At 53.8% G+C, this 20,976-nt stretch overlaps 2 protein-coding genes across 4 annotated transcripts; both read left to right on the top strand.

Moving 5' to 3' along the window:
- Nucleotides 1–817: 817 nt before the first annotated feature.
- On the top strand, nt 818–5,602 carry PTMS (parathymosin). Its single transcript, XM_060190828.1, has 6 exons — nt 818–954; nt 1,206–1,818; nt 4,421–4,492; nt 4,643–4,721; nt 4,849–4,910; nt 5,048–5,602. Exons 1-6 carry the CDS (start codon nt 818–820, stop codon nt 5,096–5,098), a joined length of 1,014 nt encoding a protein of 337 aa, XP_060046811.1. The 3' UTR covers nt 5,099–5,602.
- Nucleotides 5,603–6,740: 1,138 nt separating this feature from the next.
- Nucleotides 6,741–20,725, top strand: LAG3 (lymphocyte activating 3). Of its 3 annotated transcripts, XM_060190151.1 has the most exons (9): nt 6,741–6,816; nt 7,022–7,144; nt 7,432–7,579; nt 7,833–8,116; nt 8,739–9,002; nt 9,420–9,695; nt 19,213–19,455; nt 19,680–19,810; nt 20,421–20,725. In XM_060190151.1, exons 2-9 carry the CDS (start codon nt 7,087–7,089, stop codon nt 20,598–20,600), a joined length of 1,584 nt encoding a protein of 527 aa, XP_060046134.1. In that variant the 5' UTR covers nt 6,741–6,816; nt 7,022–7,086; the 3' UTR covers nt 20,601–20,725. The 3 variants fall into 3 exon arrangements, 2 of the variants coding, with proteins under 2 accessions (XP_060046134.1, XP_007537124.2); XR_009549543.1 differs by having other exon boundaries at nt 6,763–7,144; nt 19,213–19,352; nt 20,421–20,510; XM_007537062.3 differs by having other exon boundaries at nt 6,764–7,144.
- The last annotated feature ends 251 nt before the right edge of the window (nt 20,726–20,976 follow it).

Below are 20,976 nucleotides of genomic sequence, written 5' to 3'. Positions count from 1 at the left end.
ATTAAAGGGAGGGGAACGAAGCCAGAGACTAGAGCTAGAGTCCATCAGAGATCGCTGAAGACATCCGTGAGTGAGTCAGAAAAACAGATTGAGAGAGAGAGAGACCGAGAGAGATCTCTCAGGGAAAGAGTTCCTACTAGGAAAATACGGGGTGGGGTTCCAAGATCTCTGAGAAGACCTAGCGCGGATGAAAGAGGCAAAAAAGAGGAAGCAGGAAGATGGGTACACCAAGGCACCCAAAAGTGGTGTGTCTAAACCGTCAAATACGAAAAGTTGATAGATCAGTGTGTACCCTCTTTTTTTTTTTTTTTTTTTAAATAAAATGACTATTTTTTAAAAAACAAGATGAATAACGGTGACAGGTAAATATGGAAGTACACACAAACCAAAGATAGTTTTTTGTTCCCATGCCCTCCCAGCACGTCAAGCTTCCCGGGAGCGCCAGCAAATGGCCCTTCTGCAAACTCTGCTTCTGAAGCTGATCCAACGACCCCAAGGCCCAGGGTGTGTGGAGCCGGGTGGAGCTGGAGCCTTAGGACAGAAAGAGGGGGACATGGCGACAAAAGAAGGAAAACGTGGGGAATAAGGGCACGGACGGGAGGGAAGCCAGCGAAGGAGGACCAGGTGGCACTGGGTTAAGCCGGGAGCAGCGTTGTTTGGGGGACAGGCCGGGATCCCAGGTCACCCGGCTGGAAAGGGCGGAGGAGGCGCGGTGCCGGGGTGGGCTGGGAGGGTCGCGTCCTGAGGAATGAGGAGGGATGGAGACAACGAAAGCAGAGGCGACTGAGGAGAGGCTGCCAGATTTGAAAGGTCAAAGATGGAAGACCGAGCCCGGAAGGGAAGCACCACCCAGCCGGGACCACAAGTGTCAGCCTCACAAGTGTCAGGCGGGAGCCAGCGCGCAGCCCTTCCAGCTCCACCTCCCCCGGGCCCTCTCACGGTCACCCCGAGATCGTAGGTGCAGGACAAGGGGTGTGTGTGTGTGTGTGTGTGTGTGTGTGTGTGTGTGTGTCCGCGCGCGCGGCTAAGTGGAAGAAGCTCCCCCACCTTATCCCCTTTACGCTGTCGGTTTCCCAAATACCTGCCCAGCCTTGGCACGCCGCCCCCCGCCCCCCAGGCCCTAGGCGATATCTCGGGGTTTTTCTGAGGTTTGGAGGGGGGTGGTCAATAGGATTTCGGCCCTCCCTCCAGCCCGCCCCCCAAAGGCCAGACTCCACGTTCAAAGGCAGGAGGTCCGCATTTGGAGAGGTCCCTCCCCGCGGGAACCCCACCCCTTCCCACCTCCTCGCCCCACTCTTTTCTCTGCGCCCGTCAGTCTCTCCATCCCCCTCCCGCGTCGCTCTCTCTCCCTCCCCTCGCTTTCATCCTCCTATCATCCCCACCTCTCCAACCTCCGCTCTCATCCCCCCCCCTCCCCTGCGCTCCCCGCCCCACCCCTGGGAAGCCCCTCCCGTCGGGCAGCGCCGCCTTTATAAGCCGGTTCCCAGGCCGGGGGCGGCAGCGGCTGGTCGGCGGCAGCTCAGGGGCGCGGGGGCGGCAGCCGAGAAGCAGGATCGCGGCCGGAGCCAGCGGCCACCGCCCGCACCGCACCACACCGCACCGCCCTTCCGCCCTCCGGACGGCCGCAGCCCTGCGGGTTCCCGCCGCGGCCCCCCGCCGCACCCCGCGCGCCGCCGCCGCGCCAGGTTCCGGCCGCGGTTCCCTTCCGCCGTCCAGGGCCCTCCCGTCCCGGCTACGGGACCTCGGCTCCTCGCCAGCCCCGGCCCCGGCACCATGTCGGAGAAGAGCGTAGAGGCAGCGGCCGAGCTGAGCGCCAAGGTACGCGCAGGGGAGCGGCGGCCCAGACCCCGCGCCCCCGGCTCCGCTCGGCGCCCAGGCCGCCCCCGACGGCCCCGCGCTGCCCCGGCGCAGCTCCCCGAGGACCCCCGCGCCCTCCCCCCGAGCCCGGCCCGGCGCGGCGCTGCCGCGGGCCCGCGACACTGCCACCAGCGCCCCCTAGCGGCTGCCCCGCGCGCCGCACTGCGCCGCGCCCCGCTCCCTCCCTCCCGGCCGCTTCCCCTCGGGCGCCGCGGCTCCCGGGACTCCCTCCCCGAACCCCGGGCCCGGCCAGCCTCCTGGCGTGACCTCGCCTTCCCCCTCTAAGCGGGTTGCGATCCGCTTGTGTAAACGGGGTTCCCGGGAGGCCCCTCCCCGAGGCCAGCCGCCAGCCCTCCGACGACGCTGCCGCCGTTCGTGCCCCTTTTGCCGTCCGCTGCCTCCCCTTCTCCGCTGGCCTTCGGCTTGCTCCCCACGGCCCCCTTTTTCTGCGCCCCCTCCCCCACCCCGCTAGTAAAGAACCCCGAATTCCTAGAAACCAGAAGCGGGGTGAGAATGGACCCCGAGAAAGGGGCTGTGAGACGTGAGCCCCCGGCCGGCCCCATCATGCGCCCTTGTCTCCTGCAGTCTTTCTCTGATTTCCCCGGGGAGCTCGCCCAGGGCGGCTTTGGGAAATTAATTCGGCCAGGGCTTGGGGGCTGGGAGCTTATTTTGGGGGTATGTGTGGAGTGCCTTGGAGCGGTCTCAGTGGTCCAAGAGAGCTGGCCAGTGGAAAGAGGGGGCTCAGGACAGCGGGAGGCAGGCCGAGAGTGAGTGTTGGCCAGGTGTGCCTCCAGCGGGCCAGTGGCTCTGCAATAGATGCCTTTGTATGCTTGCGGCTCGGGGAGCTGCGGGGCTGCCTTGCAAGCTGCATGTGTGCGCGTGGGGCTGCGGGGAGCCTGGAGCCATGTTGCCGCTTTGTGAGTGCGGGGGACCTCGCAGTGCTGGCTCCTCGGTCGCGTGGGCGCGCCTCCTGGGCTGCGTATGAATCGGTGTCAACCCGTGTCAGTGTGTCTTGTGTGCCCGTGTTGACTCAGTGAGGCCAGCGAGCTGGCTTAGCACAAGACTTAGGTCACAGACCCTCCTAGAAGAGGAGGTCAGGGCAGAGCAGGACAGTGACCAGACGGACAGGACTAAATGGGGGAGGAGAGGGCCTGGCCCTTTGGACTTTGGTCTCTGGTAGTCTGTCCCCCTCCTTTCCTCCCTCCTGTGCCCTCTGCTGCCCTCTTCCCTCCCTCCATGGCCCGGATGGGGAGGTCAGGGCTACACAGACCAGATCAGCACCAGCAGCTGAATCTTCCCTGGCTCCCTGGTTACAGGAGAAATCCACCGAGTAGCTTTCCTCACCAGCCGTGTGGCAAAGCAGTGGGGGCAGCAAAGAGACTCTAAGAAGAGCCCCAGCTGGCATGAAGGAGCCAGTGTTCTCTGCCTCCCTCCAAGGGACAAGGGAATCGAGTGGCCCTCACATACACATTTGGTCCCAGTGCCCTCTTCCATGCCCGGTCCTGTTCCAGAAAGGGTGGCTGTGCCCTCCTCTAGGAGATCTATCCAGACTGAAAACTTCCATCCACATGGAATCAGATACACAGCTGCTCCCGAGCACCACTAGATCAGATCACAGAGACACCTAGTGCTGTCCAGCTCCTGCAAAAGGCTGGGTGGGGAAAGGACTGGAATCTCAATTTAAAGGGCCACACCGTGTGATAGCCAGAGGAGACTCTGGAAGTGTGTTCCTTTGCCACTTGGGGACACGGTGTGCTTGGCTTGGGGGTGGGGGGAGGACCAGAGTGGTGGGAGGGTCCTCCAGATGGGCCCTGCCCTCATGGGCACCTCTATCCCAGATACAGGCCAAGTCTGCCTCTCTGTGTTTGCCTTGCCACCTCTGCCGCCCTTTTCCTCCTGTGCCTGTGCCCTACATTCCCCATGTGCCCCCATAAATGGTGGCTTCTATCCCACCAGTGCACATGCTGGCTGGCACTAGGGATGGGGGCACAGTGGGAAGGGTCAGGGCTGGTGCCAGAATGCCTTCCTTGTCCCTGGAGTGTTTGGCCCAATAGGAACCTGCAGATTTAGGGACACCCAGCCAGAGAAACAAAGGCCTTGGAAGTTGAGGGAAAAGAGAGAGCTGGGAGGGATGCCCAGGAGAGAGAGAGAGAGAGAGAGTCCTCCGAAAAGGCCCCAGAGATAGACAAAAGGCTGAGCAGGGCAGGCCGAGCCCCGCCAGAGGGGGTGGGGCCCGAGGCTGAGAGCAGATGGAGGGATTTGCTTTGCTGAGCTGAACTCTTGCAGCCTGCTAACTTAGGGGAGTAAGGTGGGGGAAGCCGCCACCTTAGCTGCCTAGTCCCCTCTGCTCAGCCCTCTGCCTCCTCTGTCCTGGGAATGAGCCCCCCAATACTGGGAAGGTCTCTGATCTGTCTTCTCTACCACTACGTGGCCTTAGGGACCCTGTGCAGACTTGAGGCTGTAGCCTTCTTCCTGTCAAACTCAGGCTGTGTTCCTCAGTGACTGAGACTGTACACCACCAGTGGTGGAGGTGGAAGGAAGGTGACCTCTTTCTCCCTGGCAGGACCTGAAGGAAAAGAAAGAGAAGGTGGAGGAGAAGGCCAGTCGGAAAGAGCGCAAGAAAGAAGCAGTGGAGGTGAGGAAGATCTGCCTCCCCCCCCCAGCTCCTCCAGGGTGCTCCCAGGGGGTCCAATCATAGTGTATCACCACCCCCTCACCTGCTACCACTGCTCCTTCTCGGGTCACACAGCCGGCCTGACTGGGTCCCCTCTCCTGGTCCTCACAGGAGGAAGAGAACGGAGCTGAGGAGGAGGAAGAAGAAACTGCAGAGGATGGAGAGGAGGAGGATGAAGGGGAGGAAGAAGGTGGGGAATCTGGGTTCTCAGGAATTGGGCAGGGTGGGCTTGAGGACACCCCCCCCACACACACAGGGCTGAGGGCCACCACAGGGGTCTCTTGCCCTTCCCCAATGATCCATTTCTGGCTCCTCAGATGAGGAAGAAGAAGAAGATGACGATGAAGGGCCGGCGCTGAAGAGGGCCGCTGAAGAGGAGGTTTGGGCTGCCAGAGACTCCCAGGGGCTGGGTGCCCTTTGGATTTGAACCCAGATCACTGTGGTGCAAGGGCGGGGGACAGGGACATGGGGACCACTGGCTTGTGTCACATTTCCTCCCATTTTCCCTCTCCACAGGATGAAGCGGATCCCAAGCGGCAGAAGACAGAGAATGGGGCTTCAGCATGAACCCCCTGCCCACGGGGCTGGGGGCAGGCCTGGAAGTAGGGGTGCAAGGAGATGAGGCCGCCTGTCTTCGTTGGGCTGCCTGCTCTGGGCTCTGTACCAGAGCTGCCCCCTCGTCCCCAGCCTTCTCCTGCCTTCTTTCTGCTGCCCCAGACACTGCCCCTCTGTCCTCACTGCCATCGCCCCACCTCCAGACCTGATCTTCTGAGCTCCCCAGCTGGTCCCCAGCCTCCCCTTTCTGCCTCCTGTCCTGGTTCTCATCCGCCACCACCCACATCCAGCCAATCCCAGCCCCCTCCTCCACAGCCTGTCCTCTCCCATCTCTGTACCCCAGCCTCAGAGCCCTCTTGCCCTCCCTCCCTGTCCCTGGGTGTCCCACAGGTCCCCTTCTCTCAAACAGCGCCCGGCCAGGGTGGGGCCAGGGCTGGGGCCGAGCCCCGCAGCCTCCCCCCTCCTCTCCCCTTTTTGTATAATTTAATAAAGAAATGGTCGCGCTTCTGTTTTTAACCTGTCTCCTGCTTTCCAGGGCATGCAGGGATGGATGGATGGGGGGGGCGTTGACTGGTCTCACATTAGGGACCCCTCCCAGTCACCACTGGAGAACTCAGCATCAGCACTCCTCGGCAGAGACAAGGTCCTGTTTTGGACTCATAGAGTGGTGTACCCCAGCAATGACAGCCCACAGTGGGTCTAGACACTGCTGAGTCCAGTGGAAAGCTACCAGCCCTGTTGTGCTGAACCAGACAGCAAGCAGCCCCAAGACAGGAAGTGGGAGAGGGCTATGGCTCAACCTAGGAGAGTGGCCTGGCAGCAAGAGTGACCTGGGCACCAGGGAGGGGTCCATCCTCTGGTGGCCCCCAGGTGTCCTCCCTAGTTTTCCAGCCTCCCTTCTGAGTATGGACTCCTGCAGGACTCAGGCTTTTTGCCATGCACCCTCACCCCTGGGTTTAGAACCTCTAGGTTGGGGAGAGCTGCTGAGCACAGGGGGCTAAGCTGGGGGTGCGGGGTGACTCACTGTCAGAGTTCATTCAGGGTTAGGATTACATTCATGCACAAGTACATGTGCGCACACACACACACAGCTCATTTCATACTCTTGGCTTACCTGGGCAAGTTTTTGCCTGAGCTTGCCTCAGTTTCCTCATCTGTACAGTGGGATTCCATGTTATGAGTCGGTATATGAAGGCACCTTGCCCCTAGTGACATGTCAGCCAACAGTACTTATTTGCATCCTGGGGTTGGGATGATCTTTTCCAGAGGAGCCATCTTTTCGGGTACAGTAGAGCTTTCTTTATGGGGGGGGGTCATGGTGGGTGGATGAGTGGCAGGGTTCATGGGGTTAAAGAAGCTCTGGGGGCGCTACTGCTCTATGGGGAGAGGGCAGGAGTTATCAAGAAGTCCTGAGGTGGGACAGGAATGGCCTGTATGGACCAGGGCAGGAGAGCCTGGAAGGGGAAGCCTCAGGAGGTGGGGGATGGGAAGGGAGGGGAGGAGGGGTGGCAGGGACACCCAAGGCCTGAGGAAATAAACAAGGGGAGCGCCACCACAGGGGTGGAGGGTGATGCTGCTGGGAATCAGCCCCCTCAGACTTTCCGCTGCGAAGCGAAACTGTGAGCCCTGGGGTGTGTGGGGGGGCGTGCGGGGAGGGGAAGTGGGGAAGGTGGAAGGAAGACAGAAGGACAGGACCCGGGCACTGGAGCAGCAGAGCACCTCCCAGCTCAGTGAGACACCTGGCCTTCACTCTGCTCTGCAAGCGCCCACACTCCCAACCCTTCCCCACTCCCTCCCCCCCTTGGGCTGCTGACCCCACCAACCCTTCTTGCTCTTCTCTGGATCCCACCCACACTACTGCTGCCTCCCTTCTTCCAGTCCTCCCTCTGTCTCCCCACCCCCAGAGTCCCTGTCTTGTCTTTTTATCTCCTGCAGAACCTCTTTGTCCATCTGCCCCCTTTCCCTCTGGAGGACTCTTGGGGGGACAGGTCTAAGGGGAGATGTGGGAGGCTCAGTTCCTGGTCTTGTTGCTTCTGCACCTGCTGTGGCGGGCCCCAGGTAAGCTGAGGGTGACCCTGTGCGGAGGAGGGGGGATGGCCAGTGGGTTGAAGGCCACACAGGCCCCAAGGTCTTTTGTTCTGGAGGGTTCTCCCAGTCCCAGTGCCTCCCCCCACCCCAGCTCCACCACACTAGGTCCTCCCAGTCTCCCCATTGGCCAGGCCGGCAGGGCAAGGCACACAGGGCCTTGCTCAGCTTCCCTCCAGGAAACGCCCCGGTGTCTTTCCCTAAGTGCTTTGGCTCAGGGCACTTGCTTCTCTTGATATTTACCACCCCCCCCCCCCCAGCGGAGACTCCAGGCCCTGGGGATGAAGTCCAGGTGGTGTGGGCCCAGGAGGGGGCGCCTGCTCAGCTCCCTTGCAGCCTCTTCACCCGGCTCCAGGACCTCAGCCGGCTGCGAACAGGAGAGGTCATTTGGCAGCACCTACCAGACAGGTATGCACCCCGCACCTGGGCAAGGGAACACCCCCAACTCAGCAGAAACGTGAACCCACCCGCATTTCCCCCACTGCACCCCCGCACCCCATAGTCAGCCTGCTGTCCACACGAGAGGGGAGGGTGCTTGCTCAGTGGAGTAGCGGGGGGGAAGGGGAGGAGGCCTGGTGGGCAAGGGGCGCCTTTGGGTGGCCCTTTCCTCTCTCAGTGTGCGCGGCCGCCTTCTCCAAGCGCTCTGTCTCTCCCCGCCCAGCCGTCCCGGGGGGCCTCGCCCGGGGCCCGCATCGCCCTCCCCCAGGGACCACGGCTACACGGTGCTGAGGCTGAGCCCCGGGGGGCTGCGCAGCGGGAGGCCGCCCCTGCAGCCCCGCGTGCGGCTGGATGAGCGCGGCCTCCAGCGCGGGGACTTCTCGCTGTGGCTGCGCCCCGCCCAGCGCGCCGACGAGGGCGAGTACCGCGCCTCGGTTCGTCTCCGGGACGGCGCCCGCGCCCGCGCCCTGGCCTGCCGCCTCCGCCTGCGCGTGGGTCGGGCCTCGGGTACGTGGTAGTGGGGGGGGCGCCTTTTTCCCCGCCCAGCCCGGGCTTCTAGGGATGCGCCCTAGGGCTGCCTTGGCGTATTTCCTACTAACCCTACAAGAAGTGCAGCTTGGGGAGGGGTGCTGGAAAGGAGGGGGCTGGTTGCTGAATACAGGGTGCTTCAGGGGCGCACCTGTCTGGTGGGCGGGCCTGGTGGAGGAGAGATTGGTCACCCCCTGAGCTCCTCTTATCCCCACCCATTAGCGGGAGTTGGGGGGCGCCCCCTTTTTTTGGGGGGGCGCTGCAGAACGCAGGGTTGGAATGATTCATTTAAGACATTTTTAGTTAGGGGGTGTGCTTAGTGGGGCTCCTCTGCAAGGCCTGGACAGAGAGAAAAGTAGAATAGATCCTGCCAAATAAAGTGGGGGGTGAGGTGATAGGGGGCTGAGAAAGGCACCCAGAGGCTCCTGGGCTTCCATATTAAGCGTGTCCAGGTACTAGGCACTGAGCTGGTGGTGCCTGGCAGGAAGGTTTTGAAAGACAAAGACATCCACAGCATGTCTGTGTGTGGGGGTGTGTGTGTGAAGGGAGTGAGTGTTTGCCCTCAGAGTCCTACTGATGCTCCCCGTTTTTATTTTTACAGTGTCCGCCAGACCCCCGGGGTCCCTCAGATCCTCGGGATGGGTCATTTTGAACTGCTCCTTCAGCCGGCCTGACCCCCCAGCCTCTGTGCACTGGTTTCGGGGTCAAGACAGAGTTCCGGTCCAGAAATCCCCCCAATACCACTTTGCTGAAAACTTCCTTTTCCTGCCCCAACTCAGCCCCTCAGACTCCGGTCTCTGGGGCTGCATGCTCATCTACAGGGATGGCTTCAATGTCTCCATCATGCACAGCCTCTCTGTTCTGGGTAACCGCCACCCCTCTCTGCTCTAGACCTCCAACCTCTTCCTGCCTGCCATCTCCATCCTCCTCCCCTGACTAAGGGGGTCCCCAGCTGCATCCTCTGGCAACTTTTGCTACTTGTGATTGCTGTGGGCCTCTGTGTCCAAGTCCATTGCTCCCAATGCCGATTTTCAGCTGTCTTCTCCCATTGTAGAACATTCTTTGGCCAACCTAATAGCCAGCCTTTAGTCTACCTGCTGGTCCAGCCCACTTCTGCCTTTCTGGACATCCTTAGTTCACTCCCCTTATTTTACCCCTTGCTCTTCAGAGCCTAACCACTGAATTCTTCTACCTCCCTTCCCTGCACCCTATCCTTCCAGCTCCTGGCATGCTCTCCCACCCCCTCCCATCCTTTAACTCAAGAGTTCTTGTTTCTCTTCAGGTCTGGAGCCCCTAGTCCCTCTGACTGTGTATGCTGGGGCAGGGTCCAGTGTGGAGCTGCCCTGCCACCTGCCTCCAGGATTGGAGAGCCAACCTCCCTTCACTGCTCAGTGGGTCCCTCCTGGGGGAGTCCCGGACCTTCTGGTGGCTGGAGACAAAGGCAACTTTACTCTTCGCTTAGAGGCTGTGAGTCAGGCCCAGGCTGGGACCTACACCTGCCAAGTCCATTTGCAGCGGCAGCAGCTCAGTGCTACTGTCACTTTGGCCATTATCACAGGTCAGTGGGTCAGGCAGTGGGTGGTGGTGGGGCTCCCATGCCACGGGAGCTCCGCTGAGGAAGGGACACAAGGTGGACAGAGTGGGCTTGTTTGCCCCATGCTTCCATGCCTTTGGGTGCCAGTTCCCCCCCTGTGGCCTCCTCTTGACTCACCCCCCTAAAAAAGAAGCGAAACTGAAAGTCTTCCCTGAGTCACCAGATGTTGTTCCACTTCTGTGTAAGGGACTCCCCTGCTCTGAGCTGGGGGAGGGAGGTCTGAGAAGCTACTTAGAAGGACAAGTGACAAACATGTGAATGGTTCAGGAAAAGCAAATTGGAATTCTAGAATACTTGTTCATGCTGGGACTAGGACTGAAGTTAAGGTTGCAGGAAATGGGAGGCCAGGTGGTAGCTCACCCGGTAGAGAGCACATGTTACAATGCTCAAAGATCCCGGTTCAAGTCCCAGGTCCCCACTTGAAGGGGGGAAGCTTCATGTGGTGAAGCAGTGCCACAGGTATCTCTCTCTCTCCCTATCTCCCCCTTCTCTCTCAATTAGTCTGTCTTTATCCAAAATAAATAAAACTTTTAAAGAAAGAAAAGAAAAGAGAAAGAAAAAAAAGAAATGGAGGCTGGGAGTTTGGCCAGTAGAGCACATGCTTTGCCATGAGGACCCAGGATTGAGACCTGGCCACTACATGATAGCACCATTCGAAAGGAGAAGCTTTACAAGCAGTGGAGTAGTGCTGTGGGATCTCTGCTTCTCTCTTCCTCTTTTTTTTTTTAATTTTATTTAAGAAAGGATTAATTAACAAAACCATAGGATAAGAGGGGTACAATTCCACACAATTCCCACCACCTAATCTCCATATCCCACCCCCTCCCCTGACAGCTTTCCCACTCTCTATCCCTCTGGGAGCATGGACCCAGGGTCATTGTGGGTTGCAGAAGGTAGAAGGTCTGGCTTCTGTCATTGCTTCCCCGCTGAACATTGCTTCCCCGCTGGGCGTTGACTGGTCGGTCCATACTCCCAGTCTACCTCTCTCTTTCCCTAGTAGGGTGGGTCTCTGAGGAAGTGGAGCTCCAGGACACATTGGTGGGGTCTTCAGTCCAGGGAAGCCTGGCCAGCGTCCTGATGGCATCTGGAACCTGGTGACTGAAAAGAGAGTTAACATACGAAGCCAAACAAATTGTTGAGCATCTCTTCCTCTTTTTTAATTTAATTTTTTTTTTTTTAATTTTGAGTAGAGACAGAAATCAAGAAGGAAGGGGAAGAAAGAGAGGGAGAAAGAAAGATACCTGTGGGGGTTGTATTGTTATATGGAAAACTGAGAAATGTTATGCCTGTACAAACTATTGTATTTACTGTCAAATGTAAAACATTAATTCCCCAATAAAGAAATTAAAAAGAAAGAAAGGAAGACACCTACAGTCCTACTTCACCACTTGTGATACCCATGCAGGTGGGGACCAGGGGCTTGAACCTGGGCTTTTGTAAATGGTGACATGTACCCTCAACTTGTGCCACTGTCCATCCCCCCCCCCCCCCCGCCTCCCTTAACCAGAGTATTGCTCAGTTCTGGTCTATGGTGGTGCCGGGGACTGAATTTAGAACCTTTGGTGCCTTGGCCATGAAAGTGCTTTTCTCTTTGTCTTTCTCTCCCTCTCTGCCACTCACCCTCTATCTGGAGGCAAGGAAAAGACAAACCTGCTGAGAGTGAATGGTGGAATCACATAGGCATGGAGCCCCAGTAATACCCTGGCAAGAAAAAAAAAGTAATTGCAGGAAATGACCTGAATTTGGAAAGAGTTAATAAATCGGTCTTGAGTCAGCAAAGTCAGCTTTACTTAGCAAGGGCTTACCAAGACAGCATCCAGCAAGCACCTATACAAGCAAACAATACCCGCACAAAATATGTCTGTGTTCATAGGCAACCCCCAGCCCCCAGCCAGGGCAAATTGGTTGTGTCTGCAGTGCTCACTCATGGTCGCTCAATAACAGTAGTGCATAGTAGGTGCTCAGTAGTTATGCATATGGACTGCAGGAGTTAGCCACTGTGCTTACAGGGAACACAGCTCCTGAGGGCCTTCACTGAGCTTCCATCTGGCTCCTGAGCAGTTCCTCCTGGATATCACACACCCCACCCCACCCCACCCCACCCCCGCCTTGCTCTGAACTTCATCTTTTCATCACCCTCAAATCCTCTTGCTGACTTAACCTTTTATTTGCTTATTATTCAATTTCTTGAGCCAGGACCTTATGGCTGTGGGATTTCACTGCTCCAGATCACTTTTTCATTCAGACAGACAGAGAGGGAGACACACTGTGGCCCTCAAGTTTCCTTCGGTGCCACAGTACTTCCCGTGTGGGGCTGGGACTTGAACATGGGCAGAGCGCACAAGCCTTCTCTTTGCCCCTTATGTATTTTTGTTTGTTTTTTTTTTAGATTTCATTTTACTTATTGACATGTTAGAGAGGGAGAGAGAATCGGAGCATCACTCTGGCACATTGGATGCCAGGAATCAAGCTCAAGACGTCATGCTGAAGAATCTAACACTTTATCCACTGTACCATGTCTCAGGCCATAGCCTTTAACATTTTTTTTTTTAAAGATTTTATTTATTTATTAATGAGAAAGATAGGAGAAGAGAGAGAAAGAACCAGACATCACTCTGGTACATGTGCTGCTGGGGATTGAACTCGGGACTTCATGCTTGAGAACCCAGTGCTTTATCCACTGCGCCACCTCCCAGACCACAACATTTTTTTAAACAACTTTTATTTATTTATTCCCTTTTGTTGCCCTTGTTGTTTTATTGTTGTAGTTATTGTTGTTACTGATGTTGTCATTGTTGGATAGGACAGAGAGAAATGGAGAGAAGAGGAGAAGACAGAGGGGGGGAGAGAAAGATAGACACCTGCAGACCTGCTTCACTGCTTGTGAAGCGACTCCCCTGCAAGTGGGGAAGCTGGGGGCTCGAACCAGGATCCTTAGGCTAGTCCTTGCACTTTGCGCCACGTGTGCTTAACCTGCTGTGCTACCTACCGCCCAACTCCCCAGCCTTTAACATTTAAAAAAAATTTTTTATTATTTTATTTTATTTATTTATTCCCTTTTGTTGCCCTTGTTGTTTTATTGTTGTAGTTATTATTGTTGTTGTTATTGTTGGATAGGACAGAGAGAAATGGAGAGAGGGAGGGGAAGACAGAGAGGGGGAGAGAAAGATAGACACCTGCAGACCTGCTTCACCACCTGTGAAGCGAGTACTCCCCTGCAGGTGGGGAGCCGGGGTTCGAACCGGGATCTTTATGCCGGTCCTTGTGCTTTGCGCCACCTGCGCTTAGCCTGCTGCGCTACAGCCCGACTCCCCAGCCTTTAACATTTTTAAAGTAAATATTTATTTCTTGAGTTAGAGAGAGAAAGAGGCCAGATTAACATTCTGGCATGTGAGGTGCCTGGGACTGAACTCAGGGCCTCATGCTTTTGTGTCCAAAATTCCAGTACTGCTCCACCTCCTGGGCTGCTTAAAACGAACAAACAACAGAAAAAAACTCTTGAGGGTGGTGGTGACACACCTGCATGGAGGAAGCATTATAAGCGAAGAAGCAGTGCTGCAGTTATCTCTGTCTCACTCTCTATTTTCTTTTCTCTCAGTTTCTCTGTCTCTATTAAATAAATAAATAAATAAATAAATATTCTTTTAATTCTTTAATATTTATTTTCCCTTTTGTTGCCCTGGTTTTTAAAAAAAATATCTATTTATTCATTCCCTTTTGTTGCCCTTGTTGTTTTATTGTTGTCGTAGGACAGAGAAGGGGAAGACAGAGAGGGGGAGAGAAAGATAGACACCTGCAGGTCTACTTCACTGCTTGTGAAGAGACTCCCCTGTAGGTGGGGAGCCGGGGGCTCGAACCTGGATCCTCATGGCGGTCCTTGCGCTTTGCGCCACATGAGCTTAACCCACTGCACTACCGCCCTACTCCCCTAAATAAGTATTCTTTTGTTAGTAACAACTAGATAGCTCATTTAGATAGGGCATCTATTTTGTCATGCACTTAACCCAGGTTCCAGTCCAGCTCCCACCACACTGGGGGATACAGGAACTATGATACCTTTTTCTCTCTTCCTCTGTCTCTCTGTGTTTTTCTCTTTTTATCTGAAGAAAGTCAGACAATGAAGCTCTGGTGACAGTAACAACAACAAAATTTTTAGGAGACAAGACTGGAGAAGAGCCTTGCCATGTACAGTGTGTGGGACCCAGCTGGGCTTCACGCATGGAAGCTGGGCTTCACACATGTTCTCTTCTCACTTGGCTTTTTTGTGAGTACCTCCAGTCACCCTGGCCCCACATCCATTTAGTTGTCAAACCCGATCAATTTTTTTCTTTTCCTTTTTTTGTCTTGTTGTTGCCACTAGGGTTATTTCTGGGGGCTCAGTGCCTGCAGGAATCCACCAACCTGGTGGCAGTTTTTTTTTTTTTTTTAAATACAGGATGAGAAACAGAAAGAAATAGGGAGAGACAGGGAAGGAGAGACACCAAGGTACTTCTCCATTATCCATGGAGCTCCCCAGTGCTGTTCCTGGTGCTCAGGCCAGGGAAACTTGTAAAGCAAAGCATGTGCTCTTTTGGGTGAGCAATCTCCTGTCCACCACCAATTTCCTTCCTCCTACTCTCTCTCTCCCTCCCTCCCTTTCTGCTTTCCTTCCTTTCTTTCTTCTCCTCCATTTCTTTCTTTCTTCTCCTCCCTCTATATCCCTCCCTCCCTTTCTTCCTTTCTTTTCATATTTATTTGAGAGAGAGAGAGAGAAATAAGGGGAAGAGAGGGGAACAGATCATCACTGTGGCATGTGTGGACAAGAGCTCTGAGGACTCAGGCTGGCTGTTCTGGCACTCTGCCAGCTATACCACCTCCTGGGCTGGCACCTATTCATTCTGTCCAGGGTCATCTTTTTTGTTGTTATTGCTTCATAGTTTCTTCGGACTTTTTTTTTAAACTTTATTTTTATGTTTTTTATTATTATTATTCCCTTTTGTTGCCCTTGTTGTTTTATTGTTGTAGTTGTAGGATAGGTCAGAGAGAAATGGAGAGAGGAGGGGAAGACAGAGACGGGGAGAGAAAGATAGACACCTGCAGACCAGCTTTACCGCCTGTGAAGCGACTCCCCTGCAGGTGGGGAGCCGGGGCTCGAACCGGGATTCTTAAGCCGGTCCTTGTGCTTTGCGCCACGTGTGCTTAACCCGCAGCACTACCGCCGGACTCCCCCCTTTTTTCCCCCTTTATCCCAGATATGAAGCAAAAAAAGAGAGACAAAGGGAGAGTGGGAAGGACTCCATAACTGACTTTCCCCCCAATGTGGTGAGTGCTGGGCTCAAACTTGGGCTGTACTCATAGCAAAACAGGTACCTTCCCAGGTGAGCATCTTGCCGATCCTCTTTATTTTATTTTATTTATTGAGAGAGAGAATGAAAAAGAGACAGATAGATTCACACAAGATAGAAGCCAGATGACCACTGCTGCACAGGCAATGCCAAAGATCGAACCAGGAACTTCAAATATGCAAGGTCAGTGCTCTCCCAGTTGACCTGTCTCCCCAGCTGCTGCCCAAGGTCATTTGAGGGCTAACTGTAGAGTGTTTGTTTTCCACTTGATCTTCATGGAAACTGGGTGGGGGAAGATTCTGTTAACCCTGCTTTACAGAGAAGGAGTGTTCCCAGAGCCACATAGCTGGAGTCACCACAGTTCGGGGGTCTCTGTTACCACCCTCTTCAAGTGCATAAGCATCACGCTAACCTCAGGACACTGCCTGTCCTCCTAAACACCCTGCTTCTCACTTCCACCTTACAATGTCTTTTTCTTTACATCTTTTTTTTTTTTAAAGATTTTATTTATTCATTAATGAGAAAAATAGGAGGAGATAGAAAGAATCAGACATCACTTTTGGTACATGCACTGCCAGGGATTGAACTCAGGACCTCATGCTTGAGAGTTCAATGCTTTATCCACTGTGCTACCTCCTGGACCACATCTTTTTTTTTTTTTTTAAAGATTTTATTTATTTTATTAATGAGAAAGATAGGAGGAGAGAGAGAGAGAGAGATTGAGAGAGAGACAGACATCACTCTGGTACATGTGCTGCCGGGGATTGAATTCAGAACCTCATGCTTGAAAGTCTAGTTCTTTAACCACTGTGCCATCTCCTGGACCACATCTTTACATCTTGATGGGTCTCAGGGCATCCAGAAAAGGGGATGGGTGTACATGGGGGTTTCTTAAAGCAGGGTGCAGGCATGTGAGCCATGTCAGGAAAAGCCAAGGAAAGTATGGTGTCAGAAGACAGTTCTCCTGCCTGGGTGAGTGCTTTGCTGTAAGCACAGCCCAAGTTCAAGTTCCAACAGCACATGGGAGGTGCTATGGAGGTAGGGGTGGGGGATGCTACAGTGCTGTGGCTGTGCTGTCTCTTTTCTGTCTGCATCTATTGAAAAGATTGACCTTGGACCTGGTGGTGGTGCACTCAGTTGATCCCAGGCATTACCGTGCACAAAGACCTGAGTTCATTCAGGCTCCCAGTCTCCACCTGCAGGGCAGAAGTTTCATGAGTGGTGAAGCAGAGCTACCCATTTCTCTCTCTCTCTCTTTTCTTTTCCTCCTCTACTACCTATCATTCCCTCTCAATTTTTCTTTTCCCATTCAAAATAAATGAGGGGGGTTGGGCAGTGGTGCAACGGGTTAACATAACAAAGCACAAGGACCTGCTCAAGGATCCTGGTTTGAGCCCCTGGCTCCCCGCCTTCAGGGGGGTTGCTTCACAAGCGGTGAAGTAGGTCTGCAGGTGTCTGTCTTTCTCTCTCCTTCTCTATCTCCCCTCCTCTCTCAATTTCTCACTGTCCTATCCAAAAAAAAAAAGCATAGAGAGAAAGAAAGGAAGACTCAATCCCAGGCTGGGGAGACAGCATAATGGCTATGCAAAAAGACTTTGATGCCTGAGGCTCAGGCTCAACCACCAGGTTCAGTTCCCCAGGACCACCATCAACGAGAATTATTCAAGTGCTATGGTAAAAAAAGAAATTGACCTGGGAGTAGTGAAACTGTGTATATGTGAGTCGCCGGCTACACATACACACACACACACACACACACACACACACACACACACACACACACACACACAAAGTTGGGAACCATCTTACATAATCCATATTGGGGCTTCTGGTCATGTATGCAGAAAGTAACATAAAAGCATAGTCTGGGGAATGGATTAATGGATCGAGTGTTGGTCTCTCAAGCATGAGGTCCTGAGTTCACTCCCTGGCATTGCATGTGCCAGAGTAATGCTTTTGTTTTTGTTCTCTGTCTCATCACTGCGGATTGTGCTTTCACTATGAATCCACTGCTCCCGGTGGCCAATTTCTTTCCTTTCCTATTTTTTTTTTCAATTTTATTTGTTAGGACAGAGAGAAATTGAGAGGGGAGGAGTAAGTAGAGAGGACAGAGAGAGATACCTGCACACCTGCTTCACTGCTCTCATGAACCGTCACACTTGCAGGCAGTGACCAGGGCCTCAAACATGGGTCGTTGCACATGACAATATGTACTCTCAACCAGATGTGCCACTGCCCAGCCTCTCTCCTCTTTATTTCTTTTCCCTTTCTCTTTTATTGCCCCTGTTTTATTGTTATATTCATTATTGTTGTTGTTATTGATGTCATTGTTGTTGGATAGGACAGAGAGAAATGGAGAGAGGAGGGGAAGACAGAGATGGGGAGAGAAAGATAGACACCTGCAGACCTGCTTCACAGTCTGTGAAGCGACTCCCCTGCAGGTGGCGAGCCAGGGGCTCAAACCAGGATCCTTCAGGTCCTTGTGATTTGTGCCACGTGCGCTTAACCTGCTGTGCTGCTGCCCGACTTCCTCTTCTCTTTCTTTCTTTAATAAGTACTATATCTTGGGGATTGGGTGGTAGCGCAATGGGTTAAGTGCACATGGTGTGAAGTGGAAGGACCGGTGTAAGGATCCTGGTTCGAGCCCTCAGCTCCTCACCTGCAGGTGGGTTGCTTCACAAGCAGTGAAGCAGGTGTCTTTCTCTCCCCCTCTCTGTCTTCCCCTCCTCTCTCCATTTCTCTCTGTCCTATCCAACAACAATGACAGCAATGACAACAAAAATAATAATAACAACGATAAACAACAAGGGCAACAAAAAGGAAAAAATAGCTTCCAGGAGCAGTATATTCGTAGTACAGGCACTGAGCCCCAGCAGTAAACCTGGAGGCAAAAAAAAAAAAGTAATACATCTTAAAAAATAATAACACATCTTTGTGACTGGGGAGGTAGCATAATGGTTATGTAAAAAGACTTTAGTGCTAGGTTCAGTCTCCAGCACCATCCATAATCCAGACCTGAACAGTGCTCTGGTGGGAAAAAAGGGGGGGAGGGGGAGGGCAGTAGTGCAGCGGGTTAAGTGCATGTGGCAAAGCGCAAGGACCCGCGTAAGGATCCCAGTTCGAGCCCCCAGCTCCCCACCTGCAGGGGAGTCGCTTCACAGGCAGTGAAGCAGGTCTGCAGGTGTCTATCTCACCCCCTCTGTCTTCCCCTCCTCTTTCCATTTCTCTCTGTCTTATCTAACAACGAATGACATCATCAACGATAATAACCACAACAAGGCTACAACAACAAGGGCAACAAAAGGGGAAAAAATGGCCTCCAGGAGCAGTGGATTCATGGTGCAGGCACTGAGTCATAGCAATAACCCTGGAGGCAAAAAAAAAAAAAAGGGTGAGTCGGGTGGTGGCGCATCAGCTTAAGCTCACACACATAGTACAAAGCACAAGGATCAAGCAAGGATTCCTCTGGCTCCCGACCTACAGGAGGGGTCATTTCTCAAGTGATGAAGCAAATCTGCAGGTGTCTATCATTCTCTCTCCCTCTCTACCTCCTTCTCCTCTCTGTCATATCATATATATATCTTTAACAAAATAACTTAAAAGCCTCTGAAATAGTACCTGTCATGTGGTCCTTTGGGGTAGCGTGAGTTTGTACAGTGACCTAAAGGTGGCAGGAAACCTGGAAAGTTCCTGAGTAGCAGAGTGAGCTAAGCAGTGCACTGTCTTGCTAATATTACTTTAGGCCTGCTTCACCTCTCCCCTCCTCTCTACTTACTCCAAACCCAGGTGCCTGCAGGTCTGAGAGCCCTTTCTCCCTCCCTCCTTCCCTCCCTCCTTCCTTCCCTTTTTATTAACTATTTGTTTATTACTTTTTAAATTTTATAGGACAGAAATTCAGAGGAAAGTGGATATATATATATATATAGAGAGAGAGACAGAGAGAGAGAAAGAAAGAAAGAAAAGAGAGAGAGAATACCTGCAGTACTTGCTTCACCACTCATGAAGCTTCCCACCTGCTGATGGGAGCTGGGAGCTTGAACCCATGTCCTTGTGTATGGTAATGTGTGTGCTCAACTGTGTGCGACAACACCCAGTGGCCACAAACCTACACTTTCAAGTAAGGAAGATATCTTTTCTTTCTTTCTTTTTTTTTTCAGTGACTCCCAAATCATTCGGGTTACCTGGCAGCTTGAGAAAACTGCTTTGTGAGGTGACCCCGACTTCTGGACAAGAGCGCTTTGTGTGGAGCCCCCTGGACAGGCAGTCTCAGCGGGGATCCCCAGGCCCCTGGCTGCAGGTACAGGAGGCCCAACTTCATGCCCAGCCCTGGCAGTGCCAACTGTACCAGGGCGAGAAGCTCCTCGGGACAGCCGTGTACTTCTCTGAGCTCTCTGGCCCAGGTCTGAGACCCCACCAGATCACAGCCTGATTCCTGACCCCTCCCTTTGGACCCACTTCCAACCTCCACACCCCCAATGCTTGTCCATCTGGTCAAACATGGCCTCCGGTTCTTATCTGGGCCTGAATGAACCGCTTTCGAAATGAAGCAGCCCGTGATCTGGGCCTTGTCTGCACCTGTGAGGCTGTCACACTATGCCTAATCAATCCTGCTCTCTCTCCACAGGTGCCCAGCATTCTGGGGGAGCCCCAGGTGTTTTGAGAACAGGCCACCTTCCTCTCTTTCTCATCCTCGGTGTCCTGTTTCTCTTTCTCTTGGTGGCCGGAGCTTTAGGCTTTCACATTCGGAGAAGACAGGTGAGCTGAACCCCTCCCCAACTGGCTTCTCTCTGCTCCTGCTCAGACTGCTGTGTGGCATCCCTTCCTCAGGGCAGGTGACCAAGGTAGAGCCCTGACCTTGCCTTCAGAATCTCTTCTCCCTAGTTCTTTTTTTAATTTTTTCAAAATATTTATTTATTTATTTTCCCTTTTGTTGCCCTTGTTTTTTATTGTTGTTTTAGTTACTGTTGTTGTTATTGATGTCGTTGTTAGATAGGACAGAGAAATGGAGAGAGGAGGGGAAGACAGAGAGGGAGAGAGAAAGATAGACCTGCAGACCTGCTTCACCACCTGTGAAGCGACTTCCCTGCAGGTGGGGAGCCAGGGGCTCAAACCTGGATCCTTGTGCTGGGTCCTTGTGCTTTGCACCATGTGTGCTTAACTCGCTGCGCTATCACCCAACTCCTTCTTCTCCTCTCCCTAGTTCTCTGCAGCCTAGGGACTCCATATTTCAGATGGAGCCTTGGGCCCTTTGAGCAGGGACCAGACGGGGAGGGTGGGGGATCAGGGAAGCAGAGCTGAATTCTATCTCTGCCTTATTCCCTTTCCCTTCTCAATTCTCTTCCCACTATCCGTCCTTCTCTTCCAGTGGCAACCGAGAAGATTCTCTGCCTTAGAACATGGGGTTCACCCACCTCAAGCTCAGAGCAAAGTAGAGGAAAGACTAGAGCAAGAAGAACCTGGGCTGGAGCTGGAGCCAGAGCCAGAGCTGGAGCCGGAGCTGGAGCCGGAGCCGGAGCCTGAGCTAGAACTTGAGCTGGATCCCTAGCTGGAATCTGAGATGGAGCTGGAGCCGGATACCAGAGTTGGAGCCGGAACTGGGTCCTGTTCTGAGTACGCAGCCAGCCAGCAGATGGCTACAACCCCTTCCCAATAAAGCCCTGTCTGCAGCAACCCTGAGCCTGGCTCCTCCTTGTTCCCGATGGTTCCTGGCTCTCTCCAAGGCCCACCCCAACCTCCTGACCTACTTTCTCCAGACACTCTGTTCTCTTCTGCTTTTCTGTCCCTTGCCTCCTCTTTGAGTTTCTTCCTGGATGTCCCTCTCCCTCTCCCTGTCCCTCTTCCTGTCCCTCTCCCTCTCCCTTCTCTCCCTCTTGCTTTCTCTGTCTCCTGGGCAGTCATTTTGTCTCTGCAACTCACTCTGT

The sequence above is a fragment of the Erinaceus europaeus genome, chromosome 4 (assembly GCF_950295315.1).
Source record: "Erinaceus europaeus chromosome 4, mEriEur2.1, whole genome shotgun sequence".
Lineage (NCBI taxonomy): Eukaryota > Metazoa > Chordata > Mammalia > Eulipotyphla > Erinaceidae > Erinaceus > Erinaceus europaeus.
The sequence above is the reverse complement of the archived record's forward strand: the minus strand, read 5'-3'. Positions and strand labels throughout refer to the sequence as shown.